The sequence below is a fragment of the Callorhinus ursinus genome, unplaced genomic scaffold, assembly GCF_003265705.2.
Source record: "Callorhinus ursinus isolate GAN/ISIS: 27379988/994484 unplaced genomic scaffold, GSC_fseal_2.0 scaffold11, whole genome shotgun sequence".
Classification (NCBI taxonomy): domain Eukaryota; kingdom Metazoa; phylum Chordata; class Mammalia; order Carnivora; family Otariidae; genus Callorhinus; species Callorhinus ursinus.
This window is the reverse complement of record NW_027397073.1, coordinates 20811397-20829847: the sequence shown is the minus strand read 5'-3', so window position 1 is coordinate 20829847 and position 18451 is coordinate 20811397. Positions and strand designations below refer to the sequence as shown.

General features: G+C 37.5%; 1 protein-coding gene across 2 annotated transcripts in view; it reads left to right on the top strand.

Annotated features, from left to right (window-relative positions):
- Nucleotides 1-18451, top strand: part of DCC (DCC netrin 1 receptor) — a 1171073-nt gene that overhangs the window by 1089942 nt on the left and 62680 nt on the right. For both annotated transcript variants that reach the window (XM_073898173.1, XM_073898172.1), the window contains 3 exons: nucleotides 2058-2220; nucleotides 10535-10761; nucleotides 14836-14952. In XM_073898173.1, the coding sequence (XP_073754274.1) occupies nucleotides 2058-2220; nucleotides 10535-10761; nucleotides 14836-14952 (507 nt within the window). The remainder of the gene's footprint in view (nucleotides 1-2057; nucleotides 2221-10534; nucleotides 10762-14835; nucleotides 14953-18451) is intronic.

Genomic DNA, 18451 nt, shown 5'->3' with positions numbered 1-18451 from the left:
ATCTAAGTCATGCTAATAAAAATCCATGATATCTCCAACGGTCTTCATTGTAAGTTCTCACATAAAAGGTTAATTTATTCCAATCAATTAATTTATTAAGCACAGAAAGGGCATATTGAGATACGACTGTAAAATGACTTCTTAAACTGTAAGTAAAACTATGCTACAGAAAGTTCTGACCTTTCATTACTTGACTCATTCCTTTGTAGTAAATGTAAAAATTATTTCAAGGAAATCTTATTTCTTTCACTTAGAAGCAGAATCTTTTAACAGAAAGTGCTATTTAAATACTTTTGATGAGTTCTTCCCCTGAGATTCAAGTTATATCAGAAGTGCTTAATATTTTTCTGATAATAATGACTCAGAAATAAATTTAGGTGACTACTGTTTCAAAAAAGCAATGATTCTTAGATAACTGTCAAAAGATAGTGTTTTGATTTTGAAGCAAGAACTGGGTTATTCTATTCATTTGTGAGAAGTTAATTATTTCTAACAACTTTGTAGTTTGGAAGTCTACACCAGAAGTATCCCAAATGGTATGGTAGATGATTAATTTAGGCAACATTTTATTTAATGTTTCAGTAGTACAATGAGCTTATACTACTCCCCGTCACATGCTAAAATGATTATTTTGTATGTATTTTCTCTAATTTTGACAATAGCTGTATATAATAAGTATTATTTCCATTTTATAGGCAAAGGCACTGAGTCCAAAGGCCTAAATATTTCACTCAGGAAGTATAGAATGCTAATAACTTGTTAAAGAAGCACATTCAAACTTAGTTCTAGGAAAACAACTGAACTCATTGCTTTCTGCTCCTTTTTAAATTAATTGATAAATAAAATAAGCTAATGTTTACTTTTTAAAACACTGTGGCTTCTAATGAATCACATGATGTATAGAACATCGTATTTCTAATTGATCACCGAGGATTTAAAGAAAGCAATTTAAAGGGTCATTAGCCATTCTCCCTTATATAAGCAAATTATAAAAAATATCTTATCAGTCTGTTATTTTCACCTAAATATTGTCTACCTTGAGGTACTACTGCCAGCACAGGAAAACAGTTATATCAGGACTTTATGACACTCTTTCAAACCCAGTGATTGGCTTTTAAGTGGGATTCATACATTCTTAACAGGTTGAAAATTACATGTTTTATAGGTAGCTTCTTTAAAAAAAAATTCCTTTTGTTGTGAGCGATTGGTTTCAAATAGTTTGTCTTTCACACCATCTAATAAAAAGTATTTTCTCATAAAGCACAGCCTCCTTGATTCTCATCACCCTGGAATATTCACAGTACAAAGTAGCCTTCTTCCTCCTCTCTCCACTTTCTACTCAATATGGTAGGTTAATTCTTCTCTAAAAAAAAAAAAAAACCTTAGGTATAATTCACATGCCACAGATTCACCCTCTGAAAGTGCACCAAGTCAGTGGTCTTTAGTATATCCACAAGGTTGTGCCGCAAGCACCACTATCTAATTCCAAAACATTTTCACCATCCCCAAGGGAAAATCTATACCCATTCTCAGTCCTTCCTCATTCACTCCTCCCATCCACTGGCAAACACTAATCTACTTTCGGTCTCTATAGATTTGCCTATTATGGATATTTCATATAAATAGAATCACAATATTGACCTTTTGTGTCTGGCTTCTTGCCCTTAGAATAACGTTTTTAAGGTACATGCAAATTGTAGCATGTATCACATATCAGTTCCTTATTATGGCTGAGTAATATTCCCTTGTATGGAACTACCACATTTTTGTTTATCCATTCTTCAGTCAATGGACATTTGGGTTGTTTCCACTTTTGGCTATTCTAAATCATGCTGCTAGGAATGTTTCTGTACAAGATTTTGTGTGAACATATATTTCATTTATCTTAGGTAGATAATTTTGATCTTTCCTCTCATTTTTCATTGCTTTTCCCCCCCCCCCCCCCCAGCTTTAGGAATGCCCAGAGCAATAGGAACTTTCACATCCTTAACAGCTTGATAAACACCAAGCTGTCACATCTCCCTAAATCTGATCTCCATTTGCCTGTCTTTTCCCAGAGCCACCCATTGGCCAGATGCACCCCCCACATGGCAGTGTCACTCCTCAGAAGAACAGCAACCTGCTTGTGATCATTGTGATCACCGTTGGCGTCATCACAGTGCTGGTGGTAGTGATCGTGGCTGTGATTTGCACCCGGCGCTCTTCAGCCCAGCAGAGAAAGTAGGTAACAGCTGGTTCCTAAGAGGAGAGAGGTCACTGTTTGACCTATCACCTTCTTGAGTTATATTTTTGACAGTCTCTTCCTGTGTTCTTTCATAATTCACCACATATCCCTTATCCTCTGACCTGAGCAAAACCTTGCCTTTTGTTGATTCCAGGTCCATAACTTGAGTGAGGGAGGACCAGACTTGCAGACTTAATAATAGAATCCACCTGGAGACCCACGTGGCATTTCTGCTTGATTTTACTTCTCTGGGCCAGATTCTTCCTTTCAGGCGAGGGCAGGTATTCCTTTAGCAGCATCTAGGCAATGGACTTCATCAGGTCCCAATTCATGGCCCTCTGTACAATTATGTAAAATGTTGGAGACGTGTGTTCCTCTAAAAGTATTTCCCCATTCTGGCAAGGAGGACTGTAGGCATTGAATCAATGCTTTTTGCATGAATGATTACCAAATTCAATGTAGTTACAATACTGTGGAGTGTTTAGTTTGGAGACAGTAGTTAGGATAGAAGAGAGATTCTAGAAATTCAGAATAGTTCAGATTTCCTGGCTATGGTTAATTCTCAGAAATTAAACTTTTTGAGGGGTTTAAAAATATTTTCACATTATGCAGTTCTAGGTTATAGCATATGCAGAGGATGATACATCAAAGTCAAAGTTTAGAATGGAAAGATGGTTTTAATTCAGCTTATCCACTGCCAGCAACATCCATAATCAGCATATTAACCTTATGTCAGCCAGTTGTGGGAATCAGCGGTAATCTCCTGGTTATTCTCTGCCTCTCTAGCACTTTTCAAATCTTGCCTGATTTGTCCCTTCGGCTGTACTTTCTCACTGAATTGGCTATAATAAGCTCTTCCCTTGATTTTTCCCCCCTTTGGCCTCAGGCACGGTGCCGGCTCTGAAAGCCTGAGGCATGGGCCTATAGGTAGCTGGTTTGACAACTGTAGGATACACATAGTGTCAGAGAAAGATTCTCTAACAAATAATTTTCCTCTCCTTTGCTAATATCTTAGATTCTCTCTCTTTTTAAAAATCCCATGACCCATTTGTTGATCGGTATTGTATCTTCCAACCTTTTGAAGTGAAGTGTTTAGAAATAGGGTACAAGAAGATGTACAAACTGAAGAAAATGACATAGGGGTGTCAATACAGTCTTTGTATTTAACTGATGTATATGGCAGGGCACATTTCGCTCCTGGCTGCATTTGTGAGGCTGTCTTCCAGCTGGTTGTGCTAGCTGGTGTGCTAATCCACTGTGCTTAAACAAGAAACCAGGCCGACAGCTTAACTGACTCTCGTGTGTTAGGATTCTGGGAAATCCTAATTACCCACAGAACTTCCACATGCTTGACACTCAGCGAGGCTCTGGAGAAAAAAAGAACTGTAACTGAGTAAGGCATCCAACAGTCTCTCAGTCGAGCTATCCCAGGAAAGGGGTTGTGCAGACATAGAACGGTAGAACACCAATGCGGCAGGGCTGTGAAGCTGAGCTGACAGAGATTCACAGACACAGAAGTGGGGAAGGCATCAAAGCCAAACTGACCCTATTTCATGAGGGCTTTAAAAACGTGGATGCATTCACTAAGCTAAGTTTAATTAACTAAACCATCTGTGTGTAGCAGGGTGTTTTGCTCGTTCTATTTTCATCCTTGTGAGAAGAATGTTGGAGGGTTATGTTGACCTGATGAACCGGATTCCTGGGCACGTTTTGTCCTCATAGAGAAAATGCCAGTCTTCTCAAAGTGCAAAAGTGGTATTTGATGGTATTTTGAGAAACTCTTAAATTGTCTTAAATCCCCCTCTAAGCACTTTGTTAAGAGCTTGAAGGTTTTATTTGGAAAGAGTTGAGGCTGAGCCCTGGGTATGTCTTGTTTTTAAAATTAGGAAATGAATGAAAGAATATATCACTCCATGAACGACTGGAAGCCAAAGACAGTGGATTTATAGCTTCCCATGCTACTGCCACTTTGATTTTTCCTCAGCCTTCACCCAAAGTCTCTTAATATTTACTTGGCATTTTTTCACTATTTTGCTTCCTGTATCCTTCTCCTGTAACAGACCCATTGGCATTTATCTTGGTCTCTTTGTTTGTAATGTTAACAGAGGAAAAACAGAAAAATTTTTCTCCTTCAAGATATTCCTGATTTTATTCCTATTTAATTTAGCTTTTCTTGAATTCGCTGAGGATCCTTCATCCTGATACCACCTCCACTGAGTCTTTTAGAACAAATTAAGTGATGCAGATGAAAGCAAAATCAATTCCAATCTGAGACAGAAATAAGGTCCCTTACAGAACTCTCAGAAAAATGAGAGTTTAATGTAATTAATAAAGTGATATAAGAAACACTTTCATGGGCTTCTTCGATATCTCTTCATCTGTTGGTGCTGGAGAATGTAAATTGTCTTTGTGTTTTATTGGGGCTCTTGATTATACCCAATAGACTTGAAACATATTTTTGTGTACTATTGGTAACACTTTATTCAAGTTAGTATCCACACATTTTATTCTATGATTTATCATATATATATATATATACACATATTTAATAATGATGTAGTTTTCTGATTGATTTACATTCCAGTTGGTAAGATTTTATTTTTATAATATAAAGTAACTAACAGAAGTTAGAACTCGAGTTCTAGTTCTAATTCCTCACTTCTTGAATTAAATTAGTGGTGTTTAAATCAGCCTAAAGGAAGACCTAATCCCTGAATGTCGGTTTCCTCAAATGAGAAACAGGGCTAAGTACCTGCTATCAATCTATCTTAAAACATTGAAATTCCCCATGGAATGCTATCAAATTATAGAATTGCATGTTAGCACTTTGCTTCAAATTAATATGAAATAAAAATAATTTTGCCTTTCTTCTTTAGTTATTAACTTAAATTTTTTTACTACTTTGAAGAGAATCCCCTTACACATTTTGAATTAGTGAAATTATAGTAGAATATCATAATATAGAAAAAATGTGTTTATGAAAAATTAAAGGGGTTCTGTGCTTTTTAATTAAGTAATAACATTTTCCTAGCCAAAATATAGAACATGTATCATGATAAGTTACAATGTATCTATAGATACTAAAGACAAAATAGGGGACATTGAGAACATCCTGGAAATCCCCGACACATGGTTATCATATTTCTAAGGCAGTTACCTGGGTAGATAATCAACAACTTGTCTGAATATATTCAATTTAAATATGTAAATAAAATTCAAGTTTCACTTTATAAACAGTTGACTAAGTCTCTTATTTGATTTAAAAAGTATATAGCCAGGTTTTAAATATTAGTCCACACTCAAATCTTGACAAAAATAATTATCTCCAGTACTGACAATCAAATGTTTAAACTCTTAAATGAAATCTACTGTAGTTTAGGTTAATTTCACTGATTTCTCAAATTTTTAACATTTTAATAGTTTTTTAGTATTCCACAGAGGCAAACCCTTTGGTCTTCAATATAACTTAATTCCACCACAGAAAATGCATGTTTATTTGAATACTAGGACAGATGTTCCCTGGGATTCCAAGTTTTTTGTTTTTGTGGTTGTGGTTATTGTTGGTGGTGGTGGTTTTTGTTTGTTTTTGCTTTTAATAGAAGTTAGTAGAATAAAAATAATCAATATAGAGAATTGGGAAGCTGAAAACCTTTGGGAAAGATTTAGATGGAAGAAGTAGGGCTTATACATCCCAATGTATTTTTTCCCCGTTAACTTGAATCATTCTTCACACTCAGTTTAGGCCCTCTTCCTTTCTGAAATCTTCTGTGAATCCCCAGTGGGGCAAAGTGTCCTTCTCTTAACTTCCCAGTAGATCTTGGGCACATGTGTATCTGACCAGGAGAATTAGTACAGAGCTATTTGCCTCCTATGAACAACTTGAGCAGAGGATGTCTAAGCACAGAAGGGAATTTAATAATTTATTACAATGTAAAAAAATAATAATTTATTACAATGTGGCAAAAGAATCTGAGATTATAGTATTTTAGAATTTCAAAGGCCGCAGTCTTGAATAAAATGAATCCTAACCCAATGTTGGTTTTTACCCTTTCACATCCCAATTAAAAGTGAAAAGGAAACAAACTTCTCTCATAGTAATAGGTTATGTGCAAAGTAAGAAACAGTTCAATAAAGAATCAGAGAACCTTGCAAAAAAATCTTTCCAAGTTGATAATGAAAAATTCTTATTATTTAATTCAAGTAATTACTATGTGCTTACTATGTGATCTGCATGATACAAAGTAACAAATCTGATTATTAACTCTTGAGCTAAAGATCTTTCTGCAATTCCCCACTGACTTCTGATATTATCAAAAATGTTTCTGTTGGAGGCAAGGTCTCCTACGATTTGGTCTCTAGTTTTTCAGCTTTACCAACTGCCAGTCCCAGTGGTTGCTCCTGCCACCAAAAATGCAGAAATTCACAGTAGCCATGCCATTTTTCATTCATTTATTAAGCTCCTAATGTCTCACCTATTTCTTAGTGCTTAGCAAATTTCTTGACACATACTCAGTATTCTGTAAATGTTCACTGAGTAAATACATGAATTAATGTTGTAAAACTGTATGATGTTGGACAAGTGAAAGAAACAGAATTTGCTCCAGTATCATGAGGAAACCAATTCAAACACTGGGAGCACCTGGCCAGCTCAGTAAGACAGACAGTACTCAATGCAAGATGAGTGGTAAAGAAAGAGACAAGGAAAATGAGTTAGATATGCTAAGATTACACTGACTTACGTGGTCAAGAAGGATTCCTAAAGGAGAGAGGCTTGAAGAAAATCTTTTAAGGGGGCACCAGGGTGGCTCAGTTGGTTGGGCGACTGCCTTCGGCTCAGGTCATGATCCTGGAGTCCCTGGATCGAGTCCCGCATCGGGCTCCCTGCTCGGCGGGAAGTCTGCTTCTCCCTCTGACCCTCTTCCCTCTTGTGCTCTCTGTCTCTCATTCTCTCCCTCTCAAATAAATAAATAAATAAATAAAATCTTTAAAAAAAAAAAGAAAGAAAATCTTTTAAGAGTAAGTAGTTTGTAAGTAAATAAGATTGTAAAGGCATTCTGGGCAAAAGTATGATGAGATAAATAAGAGAGAGAGAGAGAAATAGGGAGAGAGATAGAGATGGAGAGTGAGAACAAAAACCACCAGCACTTGATTATGCTGTGAACAGAGAGCCTTTATTCAAGAATTCATGGGGTAGGAAGAGACCCTCCCATCCTACTGCTGTGTTTGGAAACTGGTACCTGTGAGAAAAGATTCATGCATATAGGAGGGTTAAACACGTGACATGTTCTATATCGAATACAAAAACTAAGTTTAAAATAAAAACAAAACCAAATTCACTGAAACAGCGTTTCTCAAACTAGGTGCATCTGACTTCCCTTGAAAACAAATCTATGTTAAAACATAGATTTCTGGGCCTTGCCCTCTCACAACATCCCCCCACACCTGCAAGTTTCTAATCTCAACGTGCATTTCCAGCAGATTTCCAGGTGATGCTGATACGGGGACCATACTTCAGGATCCATTGCATTAGGTTCATCTGCATACAAATTTTGAAGATTCCAGTGGTGAGACAGAGGAGCTAGGGGACCACAATGGGCAGCAGTCATTATGTCAGAGAACCAGCAGATGGTTCTACTGGCATGCCAGAAGGCTGGCATGACAATGTTCCTGCAGGTTTTAAGACGAATTTCAGGCAATTTCGTTATGAGCAGATGTCAGTTTTATTACAAACCTGCTGCATGGGCGGCTCGGCTACCACCAGCAGGGAAGGGAGGCCCCTCCAAGGTCAAATATTTCTCTCTTGAGAAGACACATTATAGAGAAAATAAAAGTAGTAGGTGTTGTTTCATAGAATATATACAAAAAGGAAATAAAGTCTGTTTAGAGTCTTTAGATTCTTGACTGACAGCTGAGTGGATGAGTAGCTTCTCAGAAAAGGTCTTGATCTGACTAAAATCCATCAGAAAAATGTGTATGCATTTTATCAGGAATGATAATTTTTTTTCCAGGTGGAGGTTATGAATCACAACATATAAAAAGGCTCTACCTCAGTCAGGTTTGGGATTTTTTTTTTTTTTTTATAAAATACATCTGGGGAAGCTTGGTATACTGAGGTTATGGGGGCTGGTGAATGAATGAATGAATGAATGAGTCATGTGTGTAAATGAGAGGAAACCAGAATTCATAATTTATTTTTAGTTTCAAAGATTATTTGACACATTTTCCCCCACAGGCTATTTAAATATTGAGTTATTATGGAAAAGTTGACTGTCTTATCCTGGATGTTGGAACTGGTACTTCTCTGTATGCAGTCTTGTAGGCACAGGGATTAAAACGTTATTTAGCATTTTGATTTGTTAGAAAGATAACAGGGTGAAATCTCCAAGTTCGAAAATGACATTAAATTGTTCTAATTAGTTACCAGGGGTAGATTACATAAAGAGCTGTGTGTGACTTGCAGATTGTTTCCTGTGGGCAGGTGAAGTAGAAGGAAATGAATTCAGGGAATGGATGGTTAGCAGAGAGTTATTATCTTAGACACAAGAAAATGATCTAAGGGTTATTACAGACCATTGTCTAGAGTCAGTGTGGGACAGCTGCCAGGAAATCAGCAAAATGTAGGTAGATGTAAGGGAAAACATTAGAACAGAAAATACTGCATTATTTCTCTGCTAAACTACTCGATAAATATTAAGTCTGGCATTCTTTGTCTCCTCTCCCTATCAGCATCCTTCAAAAAAGACCAAAAAATGTAAAACAAAACAATAACAAAAAATAAGTCACACCACTAAACATTCATTAATTGCTTCATATGCATAAAGCTCCTTTTCAGCATTGGAAAATAGCGCAGTCGCCTTGTAGAGGTTACAAAGAGTTTTCACTGAAGTGGTTGGTTTGAACCATTTAGCAACCGTGAAAACAGTTAATCCTTATAAGCTATTCGTTGCAAGTGAGGAACTAAGAGGGAGTTCTCTGGGGTTCTATCAGAGGTTAGATTTTAACTATCTGAAATCTGTCTTAGAGGAGACACTATTACCTTAAAAAAAAAATAGAAGCTACAGTGGAGATTTTTAAAAACGGAGAACTGTTGGAGCGCTTGGGTGGCTCAGTTGGTTAAGCGTCTGCCTTTGACTCAAGTCATGATCCCAGTGGTTAGCATCTGCCTTCAGCTCAGGTCATGATCCCAGGGTCCTGGGATCAAGCACCGCATTGGGCTTCCTGCTCAGCTGGGAGCCTGCTTCTCTCTCTGCCCCACCCCCCTCCGCACCCCCGCTCGTGCTTGCTCTCTCTCTGTCTGAAATAAATAAATAAAATCTTAAAAAAAAAAAAAAAACAGAACTGTAAAGCAGAGGTTGAAAACTTTCTGAAAAGGGGCAAATAGTAAATATTTGAGGCTTTGTGAGACATGAGGGACGCATGGTCTTTGTTACAATTACTCAACACACTGCAGTGTGAAAATAAAGGAGCTCAGTAGGATTCCAATAAAATTTTATTTACAAAATAAGACCGTGGGCAGATTTGGTCTATAGGCCATAGTTTACTGACCCCTACTGTAGAGAACAGTGGGCAGGAATATCATGCTACTTTACTTAGCCTGCAGGGAACATTGAATCTCACTAGCCCCCAAAAGAGACTACCACTGAAAAATGAATTTATGGTTGTTAAATTCTTACAGAGGAAAATAAGAGATATTTGAAGCCTACTTCTAAACTGTGTTCTTCTCTCTCCAAAGGATGGGTCTTATTGTGTTTGCATCCAGATACTTAGTGACTCCAAGGCACAAGTGCTTTATTCTCCTTAGAATGTCCTCATGCCGCATTTTGTCTTCAAATAGCACATTAACTTATACAGCTGAGCTATGGACTTTCTTCTAAACACCAGTCTTGGCTGTCACAGATTCTGGCCTTTTTATTTCTATTTGCCCTTTCAAAGCAACTCCTTCATTTATCTCCTAAACAGATGTTACAGTCAAGTACCTTATGACTAGCTCCAAAGATTGGCATATGGCTCCATCTAACCCATTGTCACCTTGTGTGAAAATTTGTAGCTGGTGAAGCTAGAATCGGGCACTCTCTGGCAGGCAGCCTAGGCCTTGGGGATTCAGCACCACTGCTCCCATAATGTGGTGAAGTTCCAGGGGTGGGGAGGAAAGGCAGCCAAGACACGCCTGCCAATTCTTGGATTTCATAGGTTTCCTCCTGGGAGCACTCTTGTATCCTTTCCTTGATACACTTGAATTGACTGAGAAAAGAGAGGAAAGACCACTGAATAGAGGTACTCACTATCGCCTTCTAATTTTTTGCTCCATAGGAAGCGGGCCACCCACAGTGTTGGCAAGAGGAAGGGCAGCCAGAAGGACCTCAGGCCCCCTGACCTTTGGATACATCATGAAGAAATGGAGATGAAAAATATCGAGAAGCCATCAGGTACTGACCCTACAGGAAGGGACTCTCCCATCCAAAGTTGCCAAGACCTCACACCAGTCAGCCACAGCCAGTCAGAAACCCAACTGGGAAGCAAAAGCACCTCTCATTCAGGTAACTATCTCCTCTTGGGCATCCAAACTCCCCATTCTGAACCCTACAGGGGATTTTCCACTCCCTCTTTGATGGAGGTATCCTTCCCTTCAATCTGCAGGTCATTTACCAATAGTTAAAATAATCTGATGTAAATTTGGTTGATTAACTAGTTTCTTTTCCATCATCCTATTACCTGCCCTTTTTTAGTTGCAATGCTTCTTAAAACTTCTAAGTGGTAACAGGTGGTACACTTGGGAAATACTGAAATGTGAAAGCCAAATGAATTTATTACTTTTTGTTAAATTTTGAACGAAAGCTTTGTCAAATAAAATTTGAAGCTGTTTTACATTTTTTAATTCCTTATGTCTATGGATCATTGTAAGTTGATTTTAAATTTGCTCTCGATTTCTTGCATTAAAAAAATCACATTAGGGACACATGACGTATGAACACATTGACTCTTCTGTTACTTCAGCCTTGATTACTGTGAAGATCAACTTTTATCCCTGTGCAATCACATGATATGATCACTAGCTTGGTTTGGTGGAGTCTATGTGCAGGCTATGTTGATATACAAGTGATCAGAAGAAAAAATCCTACTCTTTGATGAATAGGTACAGAACAATCCATGTGCAGGAATAACTAAGAAATCTAGAAAGTGGTTGTAAGATATTTCATTTTCTGTTGATCCTCGTATTTTAAAAATGCTTATGGGAAGCAGAATAATCAACCAAGTACTCTCTTCAAAACACACACACACACACACACACACACACACACACACACGCACATACACAAAACCTCTTGGTCTACTCATAATGTGTTTGCAGAATGAGTAGCTGTTGTTTTTAAACTGAATTAAAATATTTTATTTATTTGAATGTGTAACTGCTTTACTATACTTTTTCAGCTTAGATCTGTTTAAGCAAGGAATTCACTTACTGATTTTCAATCATGAGTTGTTGAGTATTCTTTTTCTAGCTCTTAAATAATATCTCAAGCAGATTCCCTAACTCTTCCGTTATTTTCAGTTGTTAAACTGCATTCTAGTTCTATTAAAAACTGCAATCTGAAATTTAAATTAAAGTTCCTCCTTCCCTTATGGCCAGCTAGACTTTTGGCTCTGAGGACTTGGGATAATGTGTTGTTTAAAGCCTACAACACCTTGGAGGGAAATGGAGTGGGGGAGGTGGGGCAGAAGGAGGGGGCACAGTCTGTTTCAGAAACCCCTTTACTTATTCCCCCTACTTGTCTGTTCTTCCTGGCTGTATAGGAGTATGGGGAGGGAAGATGAAGAGGAGAGAGGCAGGAAGGGAGGACAGAAAAGATAGTTTGAATTTGGCATTGCTTTTTGTGTGCATGGGCTGTCTTCATGTGACATCCAAATTCTTGGGCTTTTGTGAAACACAAGTATGAGTTCTTTATGAGACCCTGTGGGATTCTTCTACTGGCCAATTACATGATGTGAGATATCAAGTCAGGGCTTAACCCACTCCTATCAGGAACAGCTCTGTCAACCTCACTGTCCTTTGGTGGGTCAGCTGCTCTTGAGTGAATTCCAGGAAGATGACTCAAGCTTGAGCAACTTTCCAAGTGCTCACTTGACCCAGAAGTTCCTACATCTTTGCCAGGTCAAATGATGAGAGAGCTTGTACTCCAATCCTGGTCTTCTTTCAGTCTTGCTCTCTTTAATAACTTCTTCCTCTGTTTAAATAGACACAGGGTAGACCAGCAAGCCTGCTGCCTGAGCGGACTAATACCTAGAGAATGAATAAAAGGCAGATCTCTTTTGCAGGAACCTCCACGTTTTACAGATGCTTATTCTGACCGTTTTGGTTCCTAGAGGGCATCAGGAAGATATCATAGTTCTGTCTCCCACTGAAGGGGATAGAATTGCCTCTCAGTCCTCAGAAGGTTTTACCAATTATCGCTAGGGTATCTCCTTCTTTACATTTCCCTTTATCTTTTATACACTAAAATGACATTTGGGGGCAGCCAGACTACTTTTGATCATTTAGTAAGTCAGAAGTAAGCTGGGAGAAGCTTAACTCCAAACAATGGCTATTTTCTTTAGAATGTGAGAATACTTGTGCCTATCTGTTTTTATTTGAGGACCTACTTGCCAACTCTATAGTAAAAGGAAAGTAACACTCAAAATTCTGCTGCCTATATTTTACATTATATGAAGCGTTCTCTATACTCTCCTGGTTAAAAGAACAAAACTCCATGTCAATGAATAGTATACTCTTAAGTGCTCTGGTCTACTAGGAAACTTTAAAAATATTTTTACATTTGGGGTAGACTTTCTCCTTTTGTGGGTGATTTTAGATCAGTCTTAGGAGGCTTATTCCTCTCTGCTCTCTTTTGAATAGTTTTCTCAAATATTCAACTTCCCACAAAGACTTTATGGCAGCATCTTGAGTCATAGCTTGGCTAGAAAATGTTATTTACTTATGTACTTTTGGGAGATTCAAAGTTTGTTGTGTTCTCTCTTTTAGTTGTGCTGTAGGGGTGTAATTTGCATAGTTTTATTGTCTTATATGGTCTGTGTAGTTTTTTGGAGGATGTGTGGAGAGACTCAGATCTAGGCTGTTGTTATTGTCTTGGCTGTGTAGAAATTTCCCACAGCATTATTTTAAATTTTGAATTGTATTAACTACTATTTTAACCAAAAAAAGAATACATGTATGTAATTTTAAAAGAAAGAATATAGTACAAAAAGTTGTGAAAAATAATACCCAAAGGAATTAAAAGTATGTTTGACTTTTCACCATCCCCAAATTCCTTATCCCTTTCACAAAAGGAAGGTGATATTGAGAATTTTGTGTGTAACCTTTCTATACAGATATATATGCACACACATTTATACAGATATATAAACACACATATATATTATATATTGTATATAGTTATTTAACCCATATATACATGTATTATATACATATATATGTTTATATATATATGCACACACATTTATACAGATATATAAACACACATATATATTATATATTGTATACAGTTATTTAACCCATATATACATGTATTATATACATATATATGTTTATATACATATATGCACACACATTTATACAGATATATAACCCATATACACATGCATTATATACAAATATATGTTTATATATATATGCACACACAGAAATGTGTATATACACAATATGCTTTTATATGTATATTACACAAATGGGCATATATGATACTCTTCAGAACTTCAGTTTTATTGTTCTCAACATATATTTTTGTTAACATTTTAAATCTACACATATCATTTGTTTTTTATTATTTTTGATGACTCTTTAGTGTGGTATTTTATGGGATCATGATAAATTTATATAAGTAGACCTAGCCTTACTTTTGAAAAATATAGTTCATTCCCTGTGTTTTTATAATAAGATATAATGCCTTTGGGCCTTAAGTAATAGTTGATTAAATTGTGGTAAATTCATACAACAGGACATTTATGGAACTGTTAAAAATAACACTTGATCTTAGCCAAAAGGCTGAGAAGCGATGGAACTGTTAAAAATAATAAAACTGGGGCACCTGGCTGGCTCAGTCAGTAGAACATGTGACTCTTGATCTTGGGGTCATGAGTTCAAGTCCCACATTGGGCATATAGTGTACTTAAAAACAATAAATAAAATAAATAAAATGGGTGGTGCTCATGAATATAGACGTATGAGTGGTTTTAAATAAATAAATACATATTATAAAACTGACTTGACAGACAAATATGTTCATAGTATTTTCTTAAGAAGGTAACAAAATAGCATGTATGGTAAATGCCACTAAGTACAAAATATGTATACTTTCTCACTCTCACGTATGAACACATAGGCAAACCTTGTAAAGAACAAAATATAAATAATGGTTCTTTCTGAATAACAGGGTTATGGTAAATTTTACTAATGTTTGTGCAATGAGACTATATTGATTGGGTAACCAAAAAAGTAGATATAATTATTTAAAACCTCAATAAAATGAAAAAAGCATCGGTGTGCCTAGCTAGAAATTATGTAAAGTATTTCATCATTGAAGAAAGTGTGTCTCTCAGGAACATTGTTTTTCTTGTAGGTCAAGACACTGAAGAAGCAGGGAGCTCCATGTCCACTCTGGAAAGGTCACTGGCTGCACGTCGAGCCACTCGGGCCAAGCTCATGATTCCTATGGATGCCCAGTCCAACAATCCTGGTAGGTAAAGATTGGTACCACAAGGAAGAAATGAAGTGTTTTCTGTTTTCATCTTTTCTGTATCAAATTATCAAAAATATTTAGAGTTTTCTCTGAATTTTCTGGGCAGCTGGACAAAATGAAGAATGACTAAAACCCTATCGTTTATAATTTCAAGTCAAATTTTTACTTATTGTATTTGTTGTGTGCAATCCAGTGGTCTCTCTGTTGCAAAACAGATGAATACATATTTAAGGAATTATAAAAAATATGAATTGAAGAGCTGAAACTTCTGTCACGATTATTGGTCTTATTCTAATGATCACATCTTCATATTTTTTTGTGTGTGATTTTTTAATAGGTCTAATTTCCCAATTTAGATAATCTAGCACCCTTGAAGCAAGTGTTAACAGATATCCACTTAGTACCCTCTTCTTGTTGAAGTTTTCTGTCATATTCCCACATTAACTGAAGATATTCCACACCTGGGGATCACTTCCTTTCCAATTACCTCTATGATTAATCTTGGTAATTATAATATCCATGCAGGTAATTCATCCAATGGCTGTTTGTTCCTTTATGGTACCTGCAGTGATATTGGCTCTTACCCACCTCAGTTCATCAATTCCCCTAAAGTAATCATTGTAACCCCTACAAGCCTCAGTTTCTATCACCCCTTTATCTATACTCTGTTACTTTCCTGCTCACTTAGTTTATTGCCTCCTTGCCAACAATTCTTCAATCCCACCAAGAGCTCCAACCCATTAACTCTGCCACCTTCCCACAGTCCCTCATCTGCCTCATGTCCTCATTCACCTCCAAACTCAACTGAGAATTCACAGTCATTTATTATCCTCAGTCTCTTGCAAACACCCTCATCTCCCCTGGTCCTCCTACCCCGTCATACTCACCAGAAAAATCTCAACCCTGATTAAATCAGCTCTACTGCCAGCTCTCACCATGTACCCTAACAGCTGATTTTATCCAGAGAAAAACACATGACTTGCTTGCCGGGCATCAGTGACCACAAATCCAAGGCAAGCAGTCTTGTTTTTGGAAATGCCACTCATTTCTCTCATCAACCATTGTTTCAGTTTATAAGATGAACGTCTTACATCTATTCTTACTTCTCAGACTCCCCAAATCTCTCTTCTTTCCCCATTCTCAGCTAATAATCTGGCTTACAATATTACCAAGAAGAGGGAAGAACTGAGAAATGGTATCTTTATTCTTCCATCAAATCTAGTTGATGTATTTGTGCTCCTATCTGAAGTCTTCTCATCCACCGGAGGACCCCTTCCCTTTCCTGGGGAAAAATCATTCATTTTTCTCTCTTCATGGATAACTCCAATAGGCATTCAAGCATTCTGTCACAACTCTTGTTTCAAAACACCCTCATTGGATACTACTTTCCCCCACAGCTGAAGCTCATCCCTCTCCCTTCCTGAAAAACTCTTTTAAAATGTGTTTATACCCACATTTTCCTCTTTATAATCTTTGTAATCTTCCTTATTAGTTTTGATGAGATTTTCACAGTTTCTCTCCACTTAAAACCACAGTTGCAAGGTGAAATGAGTCATCTCCACATTATCAAAATAAATCATCAACTTTCAGATGCTCAGCAAAATTTGACATAACATCTCACTTTTTTTTTTTTTTTTTTTTACTGAAACACTTTTTTTCACTTGGGTTATGACATAGTCAATGCTCCTGGTTTTCTTCCTATCCTACTGGCTGCTCCTCCTCAGTATCTTTAACTTATTCCTCCTCTTGCTCCCAATCTGAGTCAGAGAGTGCCCCAGGGCTCAGTCGTCAGCCTTCTCTCTTCTGCCTATCTCGCTCTTTTGATGATGTCATCTAGTTCTGATGGCCTAATGCCATCTAAATGTTGACAAATCCCAAATTTTATCTCTAACTTGATCTCTTATCAGAATCCATATCAACTTTCATATCAACCATTGACTCAATTTCTCCATATGGGTGTGTAATAGGCAAGTCAGCTATGTTCAGAATGGAAATCCTGCCTTTCATAATTCCCTCCCCCCCACTCCAAACTCGACCCTCTTACTGTTTTCCCTTTTTATTTTTTTAAAAGATTTTTATTTATTTATTTGTCAGAGAGAGAGAGCACAAGCAGAGGGAGCAGTAGAGGGAGAGGGAGAAGCAGGCTCCTCACTGAGCAAGGAGCCCGATGTGGGACTCGATACCAGGACCCTGGGATCATGACCTGAGCCGAAGGCAGACGCCTAATGACTGAGCCACCCAGGCATCCCAGTTTTCCCTTTTTCAACAAATGGTATCATAGTTCATCTATTTACTATTGTTCAAAACTCTAGTTTCACGCTCTTCTATCCAAATTTCATCACATCCCAAATTCAGTCTTTCATCAATCCTATAGTTCTTCCCTACAATAACTGTCCCAAAGCCAACTACTCCTTCCCATCTCTACTGCAGTCCTAAACTATGCCACCATCAACTATTTCAGATTATAGACTGTAGCTCTAAGCTCATAATTAATCTCTTAGCTCTTTCTCCTATGGTAAGTTATCTACAGAGCAGTCTTTCAATGTGTGAATTAGATCATGTCACTCCTCTTGATCTCCCATCATATGCAGAACAAAATCCAAGATTTTACCATGTCCTACAAGGCCTCCTGTGATAAAACCTCTGGACACATCTCTCACTTCATCTCCTGCTACTACTCTAATCCATTTCAGCCTCATAGGCTTCCTCTCTGTTCTTCGGATAATAACACACATCCAGGGGCGCTTGTGTGGCTCAGTTGTTAAGTGGCTGCCTTCGGTTCAGGTCATGATCCCAGAGTCCTGGGATCGAGCCCCGCATAGGACTCCCTGCTCTGCAGGAAGCCTGCTTCTCCCTCTCCCACTCCCCCTGCTTGTGTTCCCTCTCTTGCTGTGTCTCTGTCAAATAAATAAATAAAACCTAAGGAAAAAAAAAAAGAAAGTAACACACATCTGAACGCAAGGACTTTTCACTTGCTGTTCTCTTTCCCTGGAATTTCTTTTCGTAGGTAATTACATGGCTTTTTCTTAATTTCATTCAAGTCTGCATTCAATGGCCACCATCACGGGTCTTCCCTGACTATTGTCTAACACAGCATTTTTGGTCACTCTCTGCTCTGTTTATTCTGCTTCCTTTTTCTTTAGTAAGGTGGATGACCATCCTGCTTGCATTTTTGTATTTGCTTATTTATTATGTGTTCCCCATATTGTAATCTCTATGAGGGTAGAGATTTTGCCTCTTTGATCACCTCGTATCCTCAATGCTCAGAACAGAGCCTGGCGCAATTGGCAGGCTCCAGGGGAGACAACTTAGGTGAATGAATTAACGGCTGCTTCTTTCTACTTAACTAGATGTCATGTTTCCTCCACGCTCTAATAGAGCTCTCAGTCTTACTCTCGTAAGTACAAATTATTATTATTCCCTAATAAGGGAACTGAGGCTTGGAGACTTTAAGTACCTAGCTTTTAGTCATACAGCAACTCAGTGGCAGAACCAG